At 50.1% G+C, this 15987-nt stretch overlaps 1 protein-coding gene across 1 annotated transcript in view; it reads right to left on the bottom strand.

Moving 5' to 3' along the window:
* Positions 1–15987, bottom strand: part of DNHD1 (dynein heavy chain domain 1) — a 57804-nt gene that overhangs the window by 2336 nt on the left and 39481 nt on the right. Inside the window, exons 24-38 of the mRNA XM_081155502.1 lie at positions 14025–15621; positions 13625–13833; positions 13206–13527; positions 13028–13130; positions 9282–9431; positions 8847–9029; positions 8285–8716; positions 7598–8069; positions 3246–3515; positions 2852–3004; positions 2497–2675; positions 1401–2366; positions 1015–1201; positions 691–807; positions 404–605 (exon numbers count right to left, since the gene is read on the bottom strand). Coding sequence (XP_081011628.1) covers positions 404–605; positions 691–807; positions 1015–1201; positions 1401–2366; positions 2497–2675; positions 2852–3004; positions 3246–3515; positions 7598–8069; positions 8285–8716; positions 8847–9029; positions 9282–9431; positions 13028–13130; positions 13206–13527; positions 13625–13833; positions 14025–15621 — 5542 coding nt within the window. The remainder of the gene's footprint in view (positions 1–403; positions 606–690; positions 808–1014; positions 1202–1400; positions 2367–2496; positions 2676–2851; positions 3005–3245; positions 3516–7597; positions 8070–8284; positions 8717–8846; positions 9030–9281; positions 9432–13027; positions 13131–13205; positions 13528–13624; positions 13834–14024; positions 15622–15987) is intronic.

Below are 15987 nucleotides of genomic sequence, written 5' to 3'. Positions count from 1 at the left end.
ATCTGGTCCATTCTCCACACTGAAGGCAGAGTGATCTTTCCAACAGACAAATAGGGTCATATTTCTTCTCCTACTTAAAACAGGATAAAGTCAGTCCCCTTGCCATGGTCTTAAAGGCCCTTTACCACAAGCCTCACCTCTCCCACTCAACCCTCAGCACGTCCATCTCAGGCACACTGCCATCTTCTCACCCCTGTTAAGCTTAATTCCCTCTGCTCAGAAAGGCCCCATCTCCACCTGAAGACTCAAGTCAAAGCAAGATCCCAAAGTCCTTGGAGAAGCTTTCCTTGGCTTCCCCCTGCCCTCACACTTTGGTGCTCCCCAGAGGTGAACCCAGCCTGTGGAAAACACTCAGTGTTTGCTGTGTGACTGACTGACTGAGCAGGATGGGTGGGGCCCTCACCAGTGTCCCCTGTGTGCCTGCAGCTTCATTCCATAGAGCTGCCGGTGTAGCAGGAGGCCATGTAGGAAGAGCAGAGGCAACGTCCTGGTAAGGGGTTGCCCAGAAAGTCCTTGCTGGGCTAACTCCACATTGTTGATCAAGATGTGGCCCAGCTCCAGGGACTGCTCCCAGAACACAGGCCTGCAGTGCTGAGTCAGCACAGCTGGGGAGGAAGGAGAGTGCTGAGTTCGTACAGTGCAATTGCCTTCCCCCCTCCCAGCCTGGGGGGGACCGGGGCAGTTCTTCACCTGGTAAGGAAGAAATAGCCTCTGCAGACACAAGAAGCCAAAGGCGGAAGTCTCTGTGGACCACATTCCTGCTTGCAGGTTGGGCTAAAAGCAGTTCTAACTCGAGGTCCGAGACCACTAGGGGTCAGACATGGGACTGAGATTAATCACTGGTTAGAGAGGGTCAGGCACAAGTCTAGAGATCTGACTTGAGGCTAAGGGTCAGGAGTTAGATAGATAGAGGGGACAGGCTTGAAGCTAGGGATTGGCTATGAGACCTGAGAGTTCCAGCTCAGGCCCAAGTGAAGGAGAGTTTCCTAGGAAGTCTCTCGGCAGCAAACCCACCCTTGGCTCCATCCAGCAGTCCCAGCAAGGGCTGTAGCAGCTCTTTTGGCCAGTGAGGCATCAGGTGACAGTTCTCCAGCACCAGCCAGTGCCCTTTGTGCATAGCCTGACGTAGAGTGCTGACCACAACGGAGACTGGGTCCCAGGCCTCAGAGCCCAGGGCTATCACCTCCAGATGCTTCTGCCCCTGGGGACCACACAGAGATGTCAGAATAACTTGAAGTGGTCCTAATGTGATGGAAGGGACCCAGAGTAAAGCCACAATGACCCCCAAAATCTCTGAGTAATCCAGAAAGATCCATGAGAATGTTGGGAGGTACCACCCCCACCCCATCCTAACCCATTAAGAGCCTGGCTGCTCAGTGGCCAAGAGGCTTGGCTCAAACCTGCTCGTGCTGGGCAGCCAGTTTCTGGATGGCAGTCAGGGGATGCAAGATGGCTGTGGGGTGACCAGGTGGTGGCAACAAGATCAGCAGGGGCTGAGTAGCCTCACTGTGTTCAAAGGGTATAGTGGAAGCACTCAGGTTTTCATCCAGGGGCCGGCCCAGGAGGCTGGTGGTGAGATCTGCCAGGGCACCTGCAAGACACTCAGGTCTCAGCACACGCCACAGGATCAGCTTCTGGAGGAGGCTGAGTGGATCAGGCCCAGGTCCAGGTGCAGGCCCCAGCACTGTGGATGACAATGACAGGTAAGCCTGCCAAACACTGGAGTGACCTTCCAGGGATAAACGCAGCCCCGCAAATGGGGGCAGCAGCTCTAACATTCCACATTCTTGCCAGGCTCTCAGCCCTAGCCAGGCTGGTCGAGCCACATCTGGGACTGGCTTGCTATAGCCTATGTTGGGAGAGGCTGCCAGTCCAGGCCAAAGCGCCAGCCCCTCCAGATGTGATGCCTTCCTTGCCACTTGCAGCAGAGCCAAAGCACCCAAGGCACCTACCAAGGGCATATGGGTCAGGCCCAGCTCAGCCACGGTGTTGCCAAGCAGCTGGCGGGTTAGCTGTGTTCTCAGCTGTAGCAGGTGGCTGGGCAAGTCCGGTCCCCGATGGCCCTCACACTGCTTCATGCTGCTCAGAGCCCTCCTGGTGGCTGCCAGACAGTTCTCTGGGCTCATACGGAAAGGTGGGAGCAGGTCGTGCAGTGGGATAAGGGCCTTGATAATGGTGATTGCATGCTGGACCACACGCCGATAGGGTACCCACATTTCCACCTCCTGCAGCCTCAGGTCTTCTAGCTCCTCGTAGTAGACATGCAGCTGACATAGCTCTGCCTGGGTCCTTACCATGTCCCGCAGAAACTTGACTAGATCCTTACTGTTCGTGTTCTGGAACAGCAGCATCAGCAAGAGCCGCTCCTGCGTACAGTCATTGTTGCATGGATTTGCCCCTTTCCCACACAGTCCCCTATCAGCTCCACGCCTCTCCATCCCCACACCTGGGCCCCTCCAGAGCTCATCCCAACCCATCCAGCAGTCCCCTGAGCACCTCAGCAGCTTCCACAGCTTTGAAGGTATCCAGGGCTCCCATCTTGAGGTCCTGCCAGCGGTTCTTCAGCTCGGGACGCTCCACGCACAAGATTTCATGCAGCATCTGTTCTTCTAGGATGTCCATGTTCAGGCCCAGATCCAGCACATTCAGCCCCTTCAGCAGTTCACAACCTAGCGCTTGGGATCATGTGGGAGACCCTTAACCCCTTCCCCTTGACAGAGCCAGAGGGTGGGGTTCACAGGGAGCATGGTTCCCTGCTATAGTCCTGAGCCTGCTCTGGGCCGGACTGAGTGAAGCTAGGGGCCCAGTATGTCCACAAAGCTATGCTGGCCACTTACCCACTGGGCCTCACCTCTTTCCAAGGCACGGAGGGGGAGGGTAGTGCTCAGATAGAGACAGAAGCCAGGCTGCACCCGGGCTGGGCTCAGCTGCCCCCGCTGCAGCAGCCACTGCAGTTCTTGGCACCCTAGGCCCAGCTCCATGTTGGTCAGCAGCACGGGCAGGCCTGTGGGGGGGAAGCAAGGGCACCCTGCCCACCGTGCCAGCATGTAGGCCCCCCATGGGCAAAATCTGCCTCTGAAGAGCTCCCCTCTGGCTGACAGCAGGGCTGCCCCAGGCTGTCCCACAGAGTTAGTGCCCAGGAGGAAGGTGGCTGCTGAGATCAGAGTGGGGTATGAGAGGCCTAGGGGCGACGGGGGGGGGGGGGGGGGGCAGAAGAGGGACATGGTGGGGGAACCAACTCTCACCACAGGCAGCCGCCTCCAGGAGCTGAGGGCCCAGGTCTGGGTCAGAGCCCGAGAGCACGCGGAGGCAGGGAGCGGGCGGAGGCTGGTCCTCGGAGGCTGGCCGTGCCCCCCGCCCCTCGGGCCCGTCCTCCGTGCTCTCCGGCGCTTGCTTCTCCCCCGTGCCCGCCTCCTCCTTTCCACTTTCCTCTGCCTTCTGCTCTTGTCTCTTGTCTTCCTCTTCCGTGCCCTCCTCTCCATACTCTTTTTCTTGGTTTCTCCCGTCGCCCTCCCCTGTGCAGAAAGATGCAGGGGAGCCCTTCTCAGAGGAGGAATTAGCCTGCTCGGGGCACCACTCACCCAAGGGCTCCATTTCATGAGGGGAGTCACTTAAGCTCTTTGTGACTCAGTTTCCTTATCTGCAAAATGGGGTTGGTATCAGGGAGACCCTCAGAGGGTTACTGTGAAGAGGACATGAAATCACACATAGAAAGCACTCAGCTGCTTACTGACCTCGTAAGCAGTCAATAAATGTTAACTGTCGTCATTGTTACTCTAAAATCCCAGGGAGGGCTTCTGGTGAGCGGGAAACAGCTCCATTTCCGCCTCTCTCTGTGTAGAAGAGTCAGTGCATGACCCTTTTTGCTGAAGCTAATCTGTCACTAACAACTAAAAGAGTCATCACTGATACAGAAATCAGAGCTTGTAAGTGAAAGGCCACCAACGGTGGAATTAGCCAAGTCCTGCGCAATGTGGTGGCCAGAGACGTTTGGCTCACCAACAGGCATCCCAAGCCCTTCTCCTTTGCCTCATCTACCACAGGAGCCGGAAAAGAGAAATACTTATTATTTTTTAAGTATCAAAGAATTTAAGAATTTTTATAAGTATTAAGCATTTAACAAGTGAGCAAGTGGAGGTTGCTGGGTCTACAGTTTGGTACATTCATTTCCTATTGCTTAACAAATTACCCCAAACTTAGCAGCTTAAAACAAAACCTGTGCCCTGGCCAGTGTGGCTCAGTTGGTTGGAGCGTCATCCTGTGCACAGAAAGGTTGTGGGTTCAATTTCCAGTCAGGGTACTTGCCTGGGTTTTGGGTTTGATCCCTGGTTGGAGTGCATACAGGAGGCAACCAATTGATATTTCTATCTCACATCGATATTTCTCTCTCTTTCTCTAAAAAAAACAAACACACAGAAAACAACACCTGTTTATTATCTTAGTTCTGTAGGTTAGAGAAGCCCAGCACAACGTGGCTGGATGCTGTGCTCAGGGTTACACTGGGCTAAAATCAAGCCATTAACTGGAGTTCTCATCTGGGACTTGGGGCCTCTTCCAGGCTTATGGTTTCCTTCCCACTCTTTCCCTGTAGCCCACTCCACCTTCAAGCCAGCAATGGTTTCAAATTTTTTGGACTTTCTCTTCTTTCCTCCTTTATTCTTTGAAGGGCACAGGTGACTACATGGGGCTTACCCAGATAATCCAGGATAATATCTCTATCTTAAGATCAATTGATTAGTCACCTTAATTACATCTTCAAAGTCTCTCTTGCCACATAACAGAACACAATTATAGGAGTTTGCACTGGAGGACAGAGGTCATGGGAGCCAACATTCTGCCTCCACATTTGACTGTTCAGACTTCTGGAAGACTTCTTGTTTTCCCGACAAAAGGGACAGAAACGGTTTTCAGCAACTCTGACATGAAGTTTGGAGGGATAGTGGCCAATTCGATAAGAAATTACCACAAATACAGTGGCTTAAAACCACAGAAACTTATTCTCTCATAGTTCTGGGGGCCAGAAGTCCAAAATCAAGGCATTGGCAAGACTGCCTTTCCTCTGAAGGTTTTAAGGGAGACTCCTTCCTTGCTTCCTCCAGCTTCTGGCGGTGTCAAGAGTTCCTCGGCTTGTGACTACGTAACTCCACTATCTGTCTCCATCTTCACATGGCCTTCCCTCTGTGTACCTATGCCTTCTCTTCTCTCTCTTATAAGGACACTTATTACATTTATGGCCAACTCAATCTAGGGTGATCTCAATTCAAGGTCCTTAATTATATCTGCAAAAACTCTTTTTTCCAAATAAGCTCACATTCATAGGGTCCAGGGGTTCCATTCATATCTCTTGGGGGGTCCACCATTCAACCCACTACAATGTGATAAGCCGACATGCTAAAGATCGTAGAGCAAGAGATGGAAGAATCTGGGTGCTTGGAGGCAACACTGAAGCCCTGTACTTATCTCAATACTTTTTATAATGTGAGATAAGGAAATCCCTATTTGTATAAGCCATGGTAAGCTGGGTTTTATTATAGGTAGTGATAACATTCCTACCTGATACAGCAAGATGGGGGTTGGAGGAGCAATGAGAGTTTTTCTTTCTATATGGTAGGTAAGAAGCAGGCTTATCTCATGGGACTTAGACCATGTGCTCACTGAACTTTAGTGGATTTAGAAGATATTGGAGTGTGCTGGCTACTTCTCTGCTTAGATGAGAGAAACTTTAAGGAAATTCCTTTCTGCTCATATCAAGCAATTTCAGACCATAAATGATAAGATAGTCATGCCCCTTGCTGATTTGTAAAAAATGATTCTCTACTTCATGTTGCATAGAGTAAGAAATTATGGGCTACTTAGGAAAACCTGATTCTCCAGGTCCATTCCAAGCACTTCTCTCTATACACTTCCTGCTTGACAAAGATAATAGTCTCCCTCTCCACCTTTGATTTGGATACAGCCCAAAGTAATAGGGGCTACAGTCCATGGCCAATCAGCCTCAGCTCACTACTCAGACTATTTTCTTACTTACAGCTCTGAGATGAAGGCTGAGATTTAGATGGATGACAGTCACACCAAGGCTTAGTGGAACTGGTGGAGATACCAGAACCAATGGTAAGAGACAGAAGCCAGAAGGCATGGTTTAAATTCAAGAAGGAGAATGTACCAAGAATTCTGGCACTGGTTAATAGCTAACGAGTCCTTACAAATGAAATCTGCAGGGAAAAGATGAGAGATTTAATGGGGTGAAGCAGAAAATCCCCTGTCTGGTAACAAGTAATCTGTCTCTGCTTAATTTTAAGGCAAATCCTAAACCCTCTTGCAGATTACAATGGGAAATAAACATTTAAGGCAGAACAGCTACAAACAAGAGACTCTTGCCCAACTTTCCTGTTGTAGATAGCCCTGGGGGCAATGGGCAAAGAAAATTATACTATTTATCAGAACCCAGGGTGGCTGAACTAGCTGTCCAAGAATTCCATAGCCAGTGAATAATGCTAATCATTTGCCTTACTGTCTATCTGACATACAGTACATGCTAGAGACAAGAAACAAGTGTTTCTTACCCTTTCCCAGTTTCTAAGCAGGAAGTTTATCGTATTTATCTTGATTCCATTTTGCTTCACTTTGCGTATCAAGTGCATTGGTGCAGTGAGATGGCATGTAATCTACCACAGGTTACAGAAGCACAGAGAACCACATCAAGATCTAATCAAGAGCAATGGACACCATTCAGAGTTCCTGGACTCAGAATTGTATTCAACAGGGTGTCTCTTAGGGGGCGAATTCATTTATAGTTACCGATACGATAGTTCTAAGCGGGCATTGTAACGGCGCATGGGCACAGTGTAAAGTAGTGCGGAGCCGAGCGATGGACTGTAACGATGGTGGCAATAATCTATTAGAGGTAATAATGACTAACATTTTGGAGAACTTAGTTTATATTAGGCACTGTGTGAACCTCTTTTATGTGAATTACCGTACTTACTACTCACAACACTGTATGAGATAGGTACAACTAAGATACTCATTTTATTGGCAACTAAACAGACTTAGAGGGATTAAGTATCTTGCCTTGGGTGAACAGCTAGCAAGGGACAGACATTTGACCCAGATAGTCTGATTATAGAACCCATGTGACAGACCCCTTTATTATACACTTTCCATTGGAGATGTCTGCTATTCTCACCCCTAACCCCTTCCTCTGGGAAATAAACATTCTCCCTTCCTTCCACTAGGAAATGTTCTTTCTCACATTCCACCCAGATGGGTCTCTGATCCAAGAAGAACCAATAGAAGTGTCTCCCCAGAATTCCTGACATAGGACAAATTTGGGTTAAAAAGCTCTGAGCGCTGAGCAGTAGTGCTGAGCAGACCAGGGAAGTGGAAGGTCATGGACTGGTCAGTCACATTGATTCCGAATCATTGCAGTATGGGCCAAAAGATGTAAATGCGACGTAATTTAATAGGCTGGTGAAATGTGGGACTCCCTGGCCACAATAATTTAATGTCTTCATTATGAAAGGGAAGATCACTATGGCTACAGGACTGGGCAGTTCAGACACCCGAGAAGCATTGTGATTATTGCCCCTGGCTTTACCTCTGCCCTTGGTGGGAGCTGGGGACAAACATCTAGTATGTTCCAGAGGCAGTGGGTTCAGCCAGATGAGGGCCTGCTTGCTCGGGTCAAGCACCAGAGGCCAACGGCAACTGTAGTAGTGGGTGTGACTTCGCAGAAGCAGGCCTGCCAGGCGAGCTGACTTTGCCTGGGGCTTCAGGTCTGCGTCCCACTGGAACTGTTCGGATTCGGAGCTCAGTAAGGCCAGAAGGCTAAAGGGAGTGCGTGTGGAGAGCAGGGGCCTTTTTGGTGGTGTGATGACAGATTTCTGATTCTTCTTCAGGGCCTGTGCCACATCGTCTGGGCCCAGGGTCTCCTGAAAGCCTCTACACAGAGCCAGCCACTTGGCCAGTAGCTCCTGGCGCCGCAGGGGTGGGAAGGGACCCAGGTAAGTGATGGCAGCTGAACACAGGAGGGCATCTCCAAACACAGTCATGCACTGCCTCTTCAATTTCTGGTGTGGAAGGGAAGACCAGAGGGTGTGTAGGCCAGTGAGGAGGGTAGAGGCAGGGAGTCTGGCAGAGAGGGAGCCAGGCAGGGTATGAAGGAAAGTGTGGCAGGAGGTAGGATGAGACAGGGGGAAGCCACGAGGGCACTGGGAGGAGCAGGGAAGCGCGGACAGTGGTGCAGAAATGAACTTAGGGGGGACATCTGGGAGGGGCTGGTTACCTGGAGCTCTGTAGTCCAGGAATGCTTGGGCATGAGCAACGCAGACTTTATGGGCCACTTGTGATACTGGCTACTCTGAGCCCAGCTGAAATTCTCTACCACTTGGCTGTGGGAAGCCTGGGCATCTTCCAGCTTCTCAGTCAGGGCCAGACTGTGCTCTAGGAGCCTCTGCGCCTGGAACTGGTAGTGGGCCAGGTGGGCCTGCTCCCGAGCCAGTGTTGCCTCGACCTGCCGCAGCAGCAGGCCGGTGGGCAGTACTCGGTGCTGTGCCAGCCTGTAGTGCAGAACGGCCCAGAGCCAGGCTGCCAGGCTTGCTGCAGGTGTGCTTACTGCCCGCAAGGCTGCATCTCTCATACCTGGAGCGTTCAGAGCTAGGCTTAACTTTATTACCTCCGAGTCCGTCATCTTCTCCTTGGGGAAGAACACCAGCTCCTGGCAGAGTTTATGTTAAAAGGGATGGGGGTGATATAGATGCTCGGAACCTTACTCCGGCATTCTTACCTTGTCAAGTCTCCCTTTTATGCCTCTGCTCCCCTCATCCATTATGTCCCACATTCCCTACCTGATAAAAATCCTCAGTGCATAACAGCTGCTTGGCACTGGCCCAGCCTCTTTCACGGTGGAACAGGTCACACAGTGTGTCGGTCACCTGGATCACAGATTCTGGTGGTGCTCGATAGCTCCGTATCTCCTCAAAGTCAGTCACCTTCAGCTGGCTCAGGGGCCCAAGAAATGCCTTGCCCATCTAAATGAGGAGAGATTCACTCTTGAAGTGAGCTTCTGAAATGCCCTCTTTGTTCAAGGTGTTCCCAAGAGGGATCATCTCCTCTTAGGAGTCCTCATGAAGGGACCATTCCTCAAGCCATCCTATTACCTTTGCCCCCTCCCCTAGGAGATCCCATAACAAATCGCCCCATCCTCTCCTCTGGGCATCCTATCAGAGGCTGCCCTCCCCCAGGAGAGGAGCAGCGCAGGGCAGGGAACAGGAAGAACCCACCTGCTCCAGGAAAGCCTCATGCTGAGCCCGCAGGGCGTCACACTGCTTGGTCAGGTTCTTAATGAGGTTCTCCTGATGTCGACACTCTGCCAGTTGCCGCTTGTACAGGAGCTTGCCTTGCTCTAGCTGCTGATTCAATGTGTTGAGGTTCTGTGAACAGAGATCCAGGCTGCAGCTCCAGCTCCTAGACCAGGTGGGAAGACCCCAAGGGAAGACCCCACAGGCTTGGGACTCCAGGATACTCCTCACATAATCATGAGGGTGATCAAGTTGAACTCCAGATAAGCCACAGATTTAGACTGAGCTCTGGAGCTGTCACTTGCTGCCTGTGAGTTCTACATCTAGTGACGCAGCCCCGAGTTGGTGGCCACTTCTCCTGACCTGCCGCACAGGCCCAGGCAGTCTGAATCCCAAGCCTACATGCTCGACCTTTATGCTGCCCTCTTTCTCTTACTTCACCCATTAGTGGCATTTGTCACAGAGACAGTTCCCTTCCTCTTAGTGGCATTTGTCACAGAGACAGTTTCCTTCCTCTGGAACCATTTTCCTCCCTTGGATTTCATGATGCCATGTTCTCCTCTGGCTTTCTCCAACTTCTGTGGCTGCTCTTTCTCAGTCTTTTCCTCTGTAATCCCTTACATATTCCTCAGCATGTTTTTCTCTTCTCACCCCACATTTCCATGCACTCTCCCTAATCTCATGGCTTTGATCGCCAGTTATATTTTAACAACTCCCAAGTCTCTATCTCTAGACGGATTCTTTTCCAAGCCTCACACCCTTGTATCCATCTGCTTAATAGAAACCTCCTCTTCGTTGTCTCACAGGCCCCTCAGACTCCACAAGTCCAAAAATGAATATATTGGCCTCCTCAGATCTCTTGAAATCTTACTCATCTGTTCATGTCTTCTTTTTCGTAGACTTGTGGCAAAATACGCCCCAGTTGCCCAAACCTAATTGTTACCCTGACACCATCTCTTCTCCTCCCCTCAAACCCAACACATCTCCTTCCAATGCTACCTCCTAAACACCTCTCATGTCTACTCCCATCCCCAGTAACCATCACTTACGCCTATGCTCTCTTCACTCCTGACCTTCTGTACTGGCCTCCACTCTTAATCCCCTCCTCTAATCCATTTTCCATGCTGTAGCCTGATTGGTTTTCTAAAACCCGAACACATATCATCATCATCATGTCCCTTACCATACTTGGCATTCTTTCATTTGGTTTACAACGCCTCCATGACCAGAAGGCCTCTACTCATCTTCCCAATGTCATCCCCTTTTCCTCTCCCAGTGCTCTACTCTGCAGCCATTCCTAATTTTCAGTTCCTCCAATGTGGCACACAAATCCTCTTGCCTCTGGGCCTTTGCACACACGGTTACTTCAGCCTGTGATAATCTTCCTCCCCAACCCCCATTTATACAAAATCTTACCTAATCTTCAGGTATCAATGTTGATGTACTTCACTGGTTTACACATTTAAGGAATGTTTTTGAGCGCCTACTGTGGCACTGTGCTTTCTCTAAGTCTTTCTTGATACTTCAGGGTATCCTGGACTTTCTCTGTCATTACACACTGTTTTATAGTTGCCTGGATTCATGTATATCTCCTAGTAAACTAGGCAGCACAAAGGCAAGGACAATGCCTTATCTTTCTTATTAGGAGACAATCTAACCTAATATTAATAGTAGCTAACTTTCATTGAATTCTTACTATGTGCCAGCACTTTTAATGCTTTACATGTAAGATCCCATTTAATCATTCTAAACCTCTCTAGATTTCAGTTTTCTCATCTGTAAAATGGGAAAAAAGATGGACACCCCAGAAAGTTGTGGCAAAGATTTTATCTATCTATCTATCTATCTATCTATCTATCTATCTATCTATCTATCTATCATCTATCTATCTATCTATCTATCTATCTATCTATCTATCATCTATCTATCTATCATCTATTATCTATTTATCTATCTAGATGTAAATATAAGATGTATGTGTAGAAATAGACATAATTATTAATGAGTGCCTGGACAAAAAATGTGGAGTTCAATTAAATTTTGTTGAGTATAGTAATTAATAAATGAACAAACTGAATATGAGAGAGAGAAGAGAGTTATTCAGAATGACTTCTGGGATTTGGCTTAAATGACTAAGTGGATGTTGGTGCCATTTCCTAGGGTGGGGAACATTGAGAGCAGCACACACTATCGTGGCTGTTGAGTGAATGACCAAGGGATCTGACACTGAATGCCCCTGAGACTATGAACATCTCTTATCCATATTTTGGATCTCTTGTGTTGTGCTCTGATATAACTGACCAGGGGATCAAAGAATAATAGCACCCCTAAAACAGATCAACAATTTCTGGTATTAATCATCTTGGGACAAGGTAGGGCCCAAGACAAAAAAGTGGAATATAGACGACATGAGAGAGAGAACTACTCTTCCTCCACAAAATTCTTTTTTTTGGCATCTCTACTAAGTCTCGAGGTTCAATCTAACTAGTAATTCCCGGTGGTGGATGGTAGGAGGCACCAGTCCCATGAGAACTTCAGGGAACACCATTTATATAGAAGCAATGAATACCACATATGTAGATGCAATGTAAGCCATGCCCCTAGAGTTGAGCCACACTGGGTGATAGCCCCGAGGGAACCAATCAGAAGAGGCAGGTTAGGTGCTAGAGCTGTAAGGCCTGAAAGCCCAGTAGAAAATGAGTTAGATTATCCACTTGTGAGGTCATCACTACTTCACTTCTCTGTAGTTATCCCTGAACCTGCATCAAAGTCTTACGTAGCAAGAAGGGGGGGGGGAAGCTATTTCAGAATTCCTCTCATTAAAAATAAAACAAAAGAAAAAACACACACCTCTCTTCATTTTAGGAAAACACCTTTCACTGGGAGTATTTGGCTATATAGACGGTGTGATGACCTCACTCCCACCAGTTTTAGCTAGATATGAGAGGTTAGTTTATTCAAAGAAGAATTGCTCTGTATTAGAAAGCAACAGGATTTAGGGTTTGGACTAGAAAAAAAAAATCTCTTATGTGAGAATTTTATTTGGGTAGCTAGCTGTAAAAGAAAATTGGGGTGGCTGAATAATATTGTAGAGCAGATATTGAGGAGATGGGGGAGAAGAGAAAAGAGGGTCACTGGGAAATTCCCTGTAGAGGAGGGTGGCTGAGGACATTGAGGACTCGTATACCATTTAAATCTATTTCTGGTTCTGTCCTAGAATGTCAGTTACCCCTAATGCCATCACCCATCCACAGTTCCCCACGCTACACAGCAGCCTTGTATATTTGGTGCTTTGTGGAAAGAAGAGGTAGAGGGACAAAGTGGTATTGCAAAGAGGTTAGCTACGAGAAGTGTGCCAGCTGGCAGTGACAGAGCATTCAGGAGAAGAAGAGGGTCAGAGGGAGAGGTGACCGTGAGAATGTAATCCCTGCTCCATCCCTGATGGAATCTACAGAGATCTTGGGGAGCATTCTGAACTTCACACAGTCAGGGTACTAGGGGCCAGCAGAAGTTCACACTTGGGTTTTATGTATTTAGAAGAATCAGCCAGGCCTCAGCTGTGTCACGGGGAGTTTTGAGTCTAAGTTCTAAAGGAGGAAGCAGCAGGGATTAGAAGGACCCCATGGGGAAAGGGGGGCTCTCCAGAGACAAGAACTAAGGTTCAGTTTGGTGGGTTTCTCCAAAGTCCCCTTGTGGGCTTCTGCTTTGGCCCATAGTCTTCTCCTTACCATGAGGGAGTCTTTCAGCTCCTGTTCCAAAATGGAGAGCTGGTTGGTTTGGCTGTTGTGATGCTCAAGTAGTGCTGTCAGATTCCCCAGGGCGTCGTGGACCCTGGAGATACAATGTGCCAGTGAGTGGACCTGAGGGGGTTTGAAGGAGGTACAGGGCAGGGAATGGGCCACTCACCGCTGGGCCTTGCTCTGCATCTTCAGGATCATCTGTTGCTGCAGCAGCACGAAGGTGTCCAGGAAGTCTAGGAAGGTCTTGGGGGTGACGAGTGGCAATTCAGGGCACAGGTGCCCATGGTAGCTGGCAGCCGAAAGGTGGATGAGAGCCATGGCTTTGGCCACACTGGAAACTGAGGCCTGGAGGTCTGGGTACTTCAAGATTTCTGCAACAGGCACGGCTTTAGCCTGGACTAGTGAGCTTATAGAGGAATGGGAAAGGAAAGGGACCCTCTCCTGGCTCAAGAAGGAGGGCAGAAAAGGTGAGAGGGGCTCACTAGGTTCTAGAGAGAGAGAGAGAGAGAGAGAGAGAAAGTTAAATAATCATCCTCCTTAGAGCCTGGTTGAGATGAGTGGCAAGGACAGACAAAAAGTGCTCACCGTCACCAAGGGGTAGATTTTGAACACCCTCCAGGTGGTGCTGGGCCACAGAGACCAGGGAATCTTGGTCCCAGGGTTCATAGCGGTCAATGCTGGCAATGCCCAGTTGGAGGAGCCTCAGGAAAAGGGTGGAGGGCAGTTGTTTGTGGGCCTGGTCATCTCCGATCAGGATGAACATGTGCAGGTGGCTGCACACTTGCTGGTAGAACCTGTGGGCCGAGAGCTCCGATACTGTCCTCCCCTTTTATCCCTATTTGCCCATACAGGCCCCAGGTCCCAACCCTGAATCCTCAGCCCTGATCTTCTGAGCCCTCACAGCAACCCCTACTTTTCTTTTTAGCCTTTTGGCCAGAATGGAGCAAGAGTAGAGCAGCCCCTAGAATGGGCTTCTTGGCCTCACCTCTGCAACAGCATTTCCTTCCTGATGGTCTGCTTGACACTAAGGTTCTCCCTGAGGAGATGTTCTTCAATGTTGTCCAGATGTGCCTGTGTGTACTGGTCAGGGAAACTGCCTGAGCTGGCCAAGGCCAGCAGACGATGAAGGGTGGTAAGATCCACACCCGTGGGGACCAGCAAGGCCACTGGCTGGCCTAACATGCCAGCATGCCAGCTGGCATCCCATAGACACTGGAGAATGGCCTCCTCTGACCCACATGGCAGATGGAAGAGGTGAGCCTGACAAATGCTAGCCGCCAAAGTGATGGCAGTACAGCGCCCAGTGCCCAGGGCCCCTGAGAGCAGCAGCCCATGCTGCCGGGGCCTGGCCAAGACCCGGACCAGGCGGGCCACGTGCTGGGCCATCGAGCGGCACCTGGCAAGGTGTGGACTCAGCTTTAGCTGAGCGGCTGACGTAGCCAGCTGCTCCCCCAGGCTCTCCCACTGCCGTTCCAGGTACAAGTTGGGGCTATCAGAGTTGGAACCTACTATCAGCTCCCGACTGAAGACCAGGTCTGAGGGCTTTTCCTGGGGACAGAGTAGTAGCACTGGTAACAACAGGGGTGTGACCGAGTCCATCTGGGATGCCTTCTGCCACCAATTCTTAGATCTCTTTAGCTGAGCTTTATAGCTGGGGGCTGTTGTGCCTTCCTCCTGGTTTATCTTTTGACTTATTTCCTCCCTCTTTACTGGGGCTATGGCTGATGCAAGACCTGAATCACTGGAGGGTGAACCTGTAGTGACCCAAAAGCCAGGAGGGTCCTCCTCCCCCTCTGTCTCACTGCTGCTGTTGCTTAAGCCCTCCCATTTGGCCAACTCCCCTTCAGACTCCACTTCGGGCACCCTCTCCTCCTCCTCCTCCTCCTCCTCATAGCCCTTGCCCAGGTTTTGGGGCACCGGCCCACAGCAGAAGATACTCTGAGCTACTTCTAGGAGCAGCTTGGCACAGTAGGTGCGTTCCCTAGGGCTGTCTAGCCTGTCACAAAAGGTTCTCTGTGCCTCATGCAGCCAAAGACGCACCATGTTGCGCATGGCCATCATAGTTGTCAGGCGGGTGCCACACAAGCCTGACACCCGGCGTAAGTGCTCCTGGTGGTTGGGATAGTCCAGGAAACCTCGGGAGCCCGTCCTGGTTGGCAGCAGCTGCAGGCTGCCCAGTAGTTGGCTCACAGAGTGCAGGGAGAAGCGGTAGTGTGGGTGGAGGGGTGAAGGCATAAAACAGCTGCCCACAGCCTCCCAGGCCTCCACGGAGGCGCAGACCAGGGCTCTTGCTAGAAGACCTTCCCGCTCCACAGAGTGGAAGCGCTCAAGCCAGGCCTGGATGATAGGCGTGTGCCTGCTGAGCAGCATGGCCTGGGTCATGTCGGCCAGGGCCAGCACTGTAAAGAGTCGAAAGAGGCGTGGGTCCAGTGGACGCTCACAGAAGCCTGGCACTGTGGCTGTGGCAAGGAAGTTGACTATAGGCTGAAGTTTCTGCAGTTCCAAGGTGCTATGGGCAAACATAGCGCCACTCATGGCCTGGCGCAGAGTCTCCAACACTGGCTGACAGCTCTTCTCTGGGTCTGTGGGACATTAAGAATTACATGAGGACATGCCTGAGTCCACATTGCAGTGTCACCCTGCTCCTCTGTCTCTGCCTCACTCGGCTTACTTCTGCACACATAGGGTTCTAAAGGAATTTTGGGCATCTGATGTGTTGGGCTTGGTCCATCTGGGATAACTTGGTCATGTCTAAGTTGTTCTCTTTCCCACACACTCTCCCTAAAAGTGAGTAATTTTTTCTCTCTTCTCACCCAAATTCTACCTTTATGACCAATTACTCATTAACTGAAGGTTAATGAATAGGAAAGTTTGGAAGCTGAGATGGATGTAAGCCTAATCTGACCAAAATAGGGGGGAAATGCAATCATCACAAAGAGCGTGAAATT

Source organism: Miniopterus schreibersii (genome assembly GCF_964146895.1).
Source record: "Miniopterus schreibersii genome assembly, chromosome: 12".
Taxonomy (NCBI): domain Eukaryota; kingdom Metazoa; phylum Chordata; class Mammalia; order Chiroptera; family Miniopteridae; genus Miniopterus; species Miniopterus schreibersii.
This window is presented reverse-complemented; position numbering and strand designations above follow the sequence as displayed.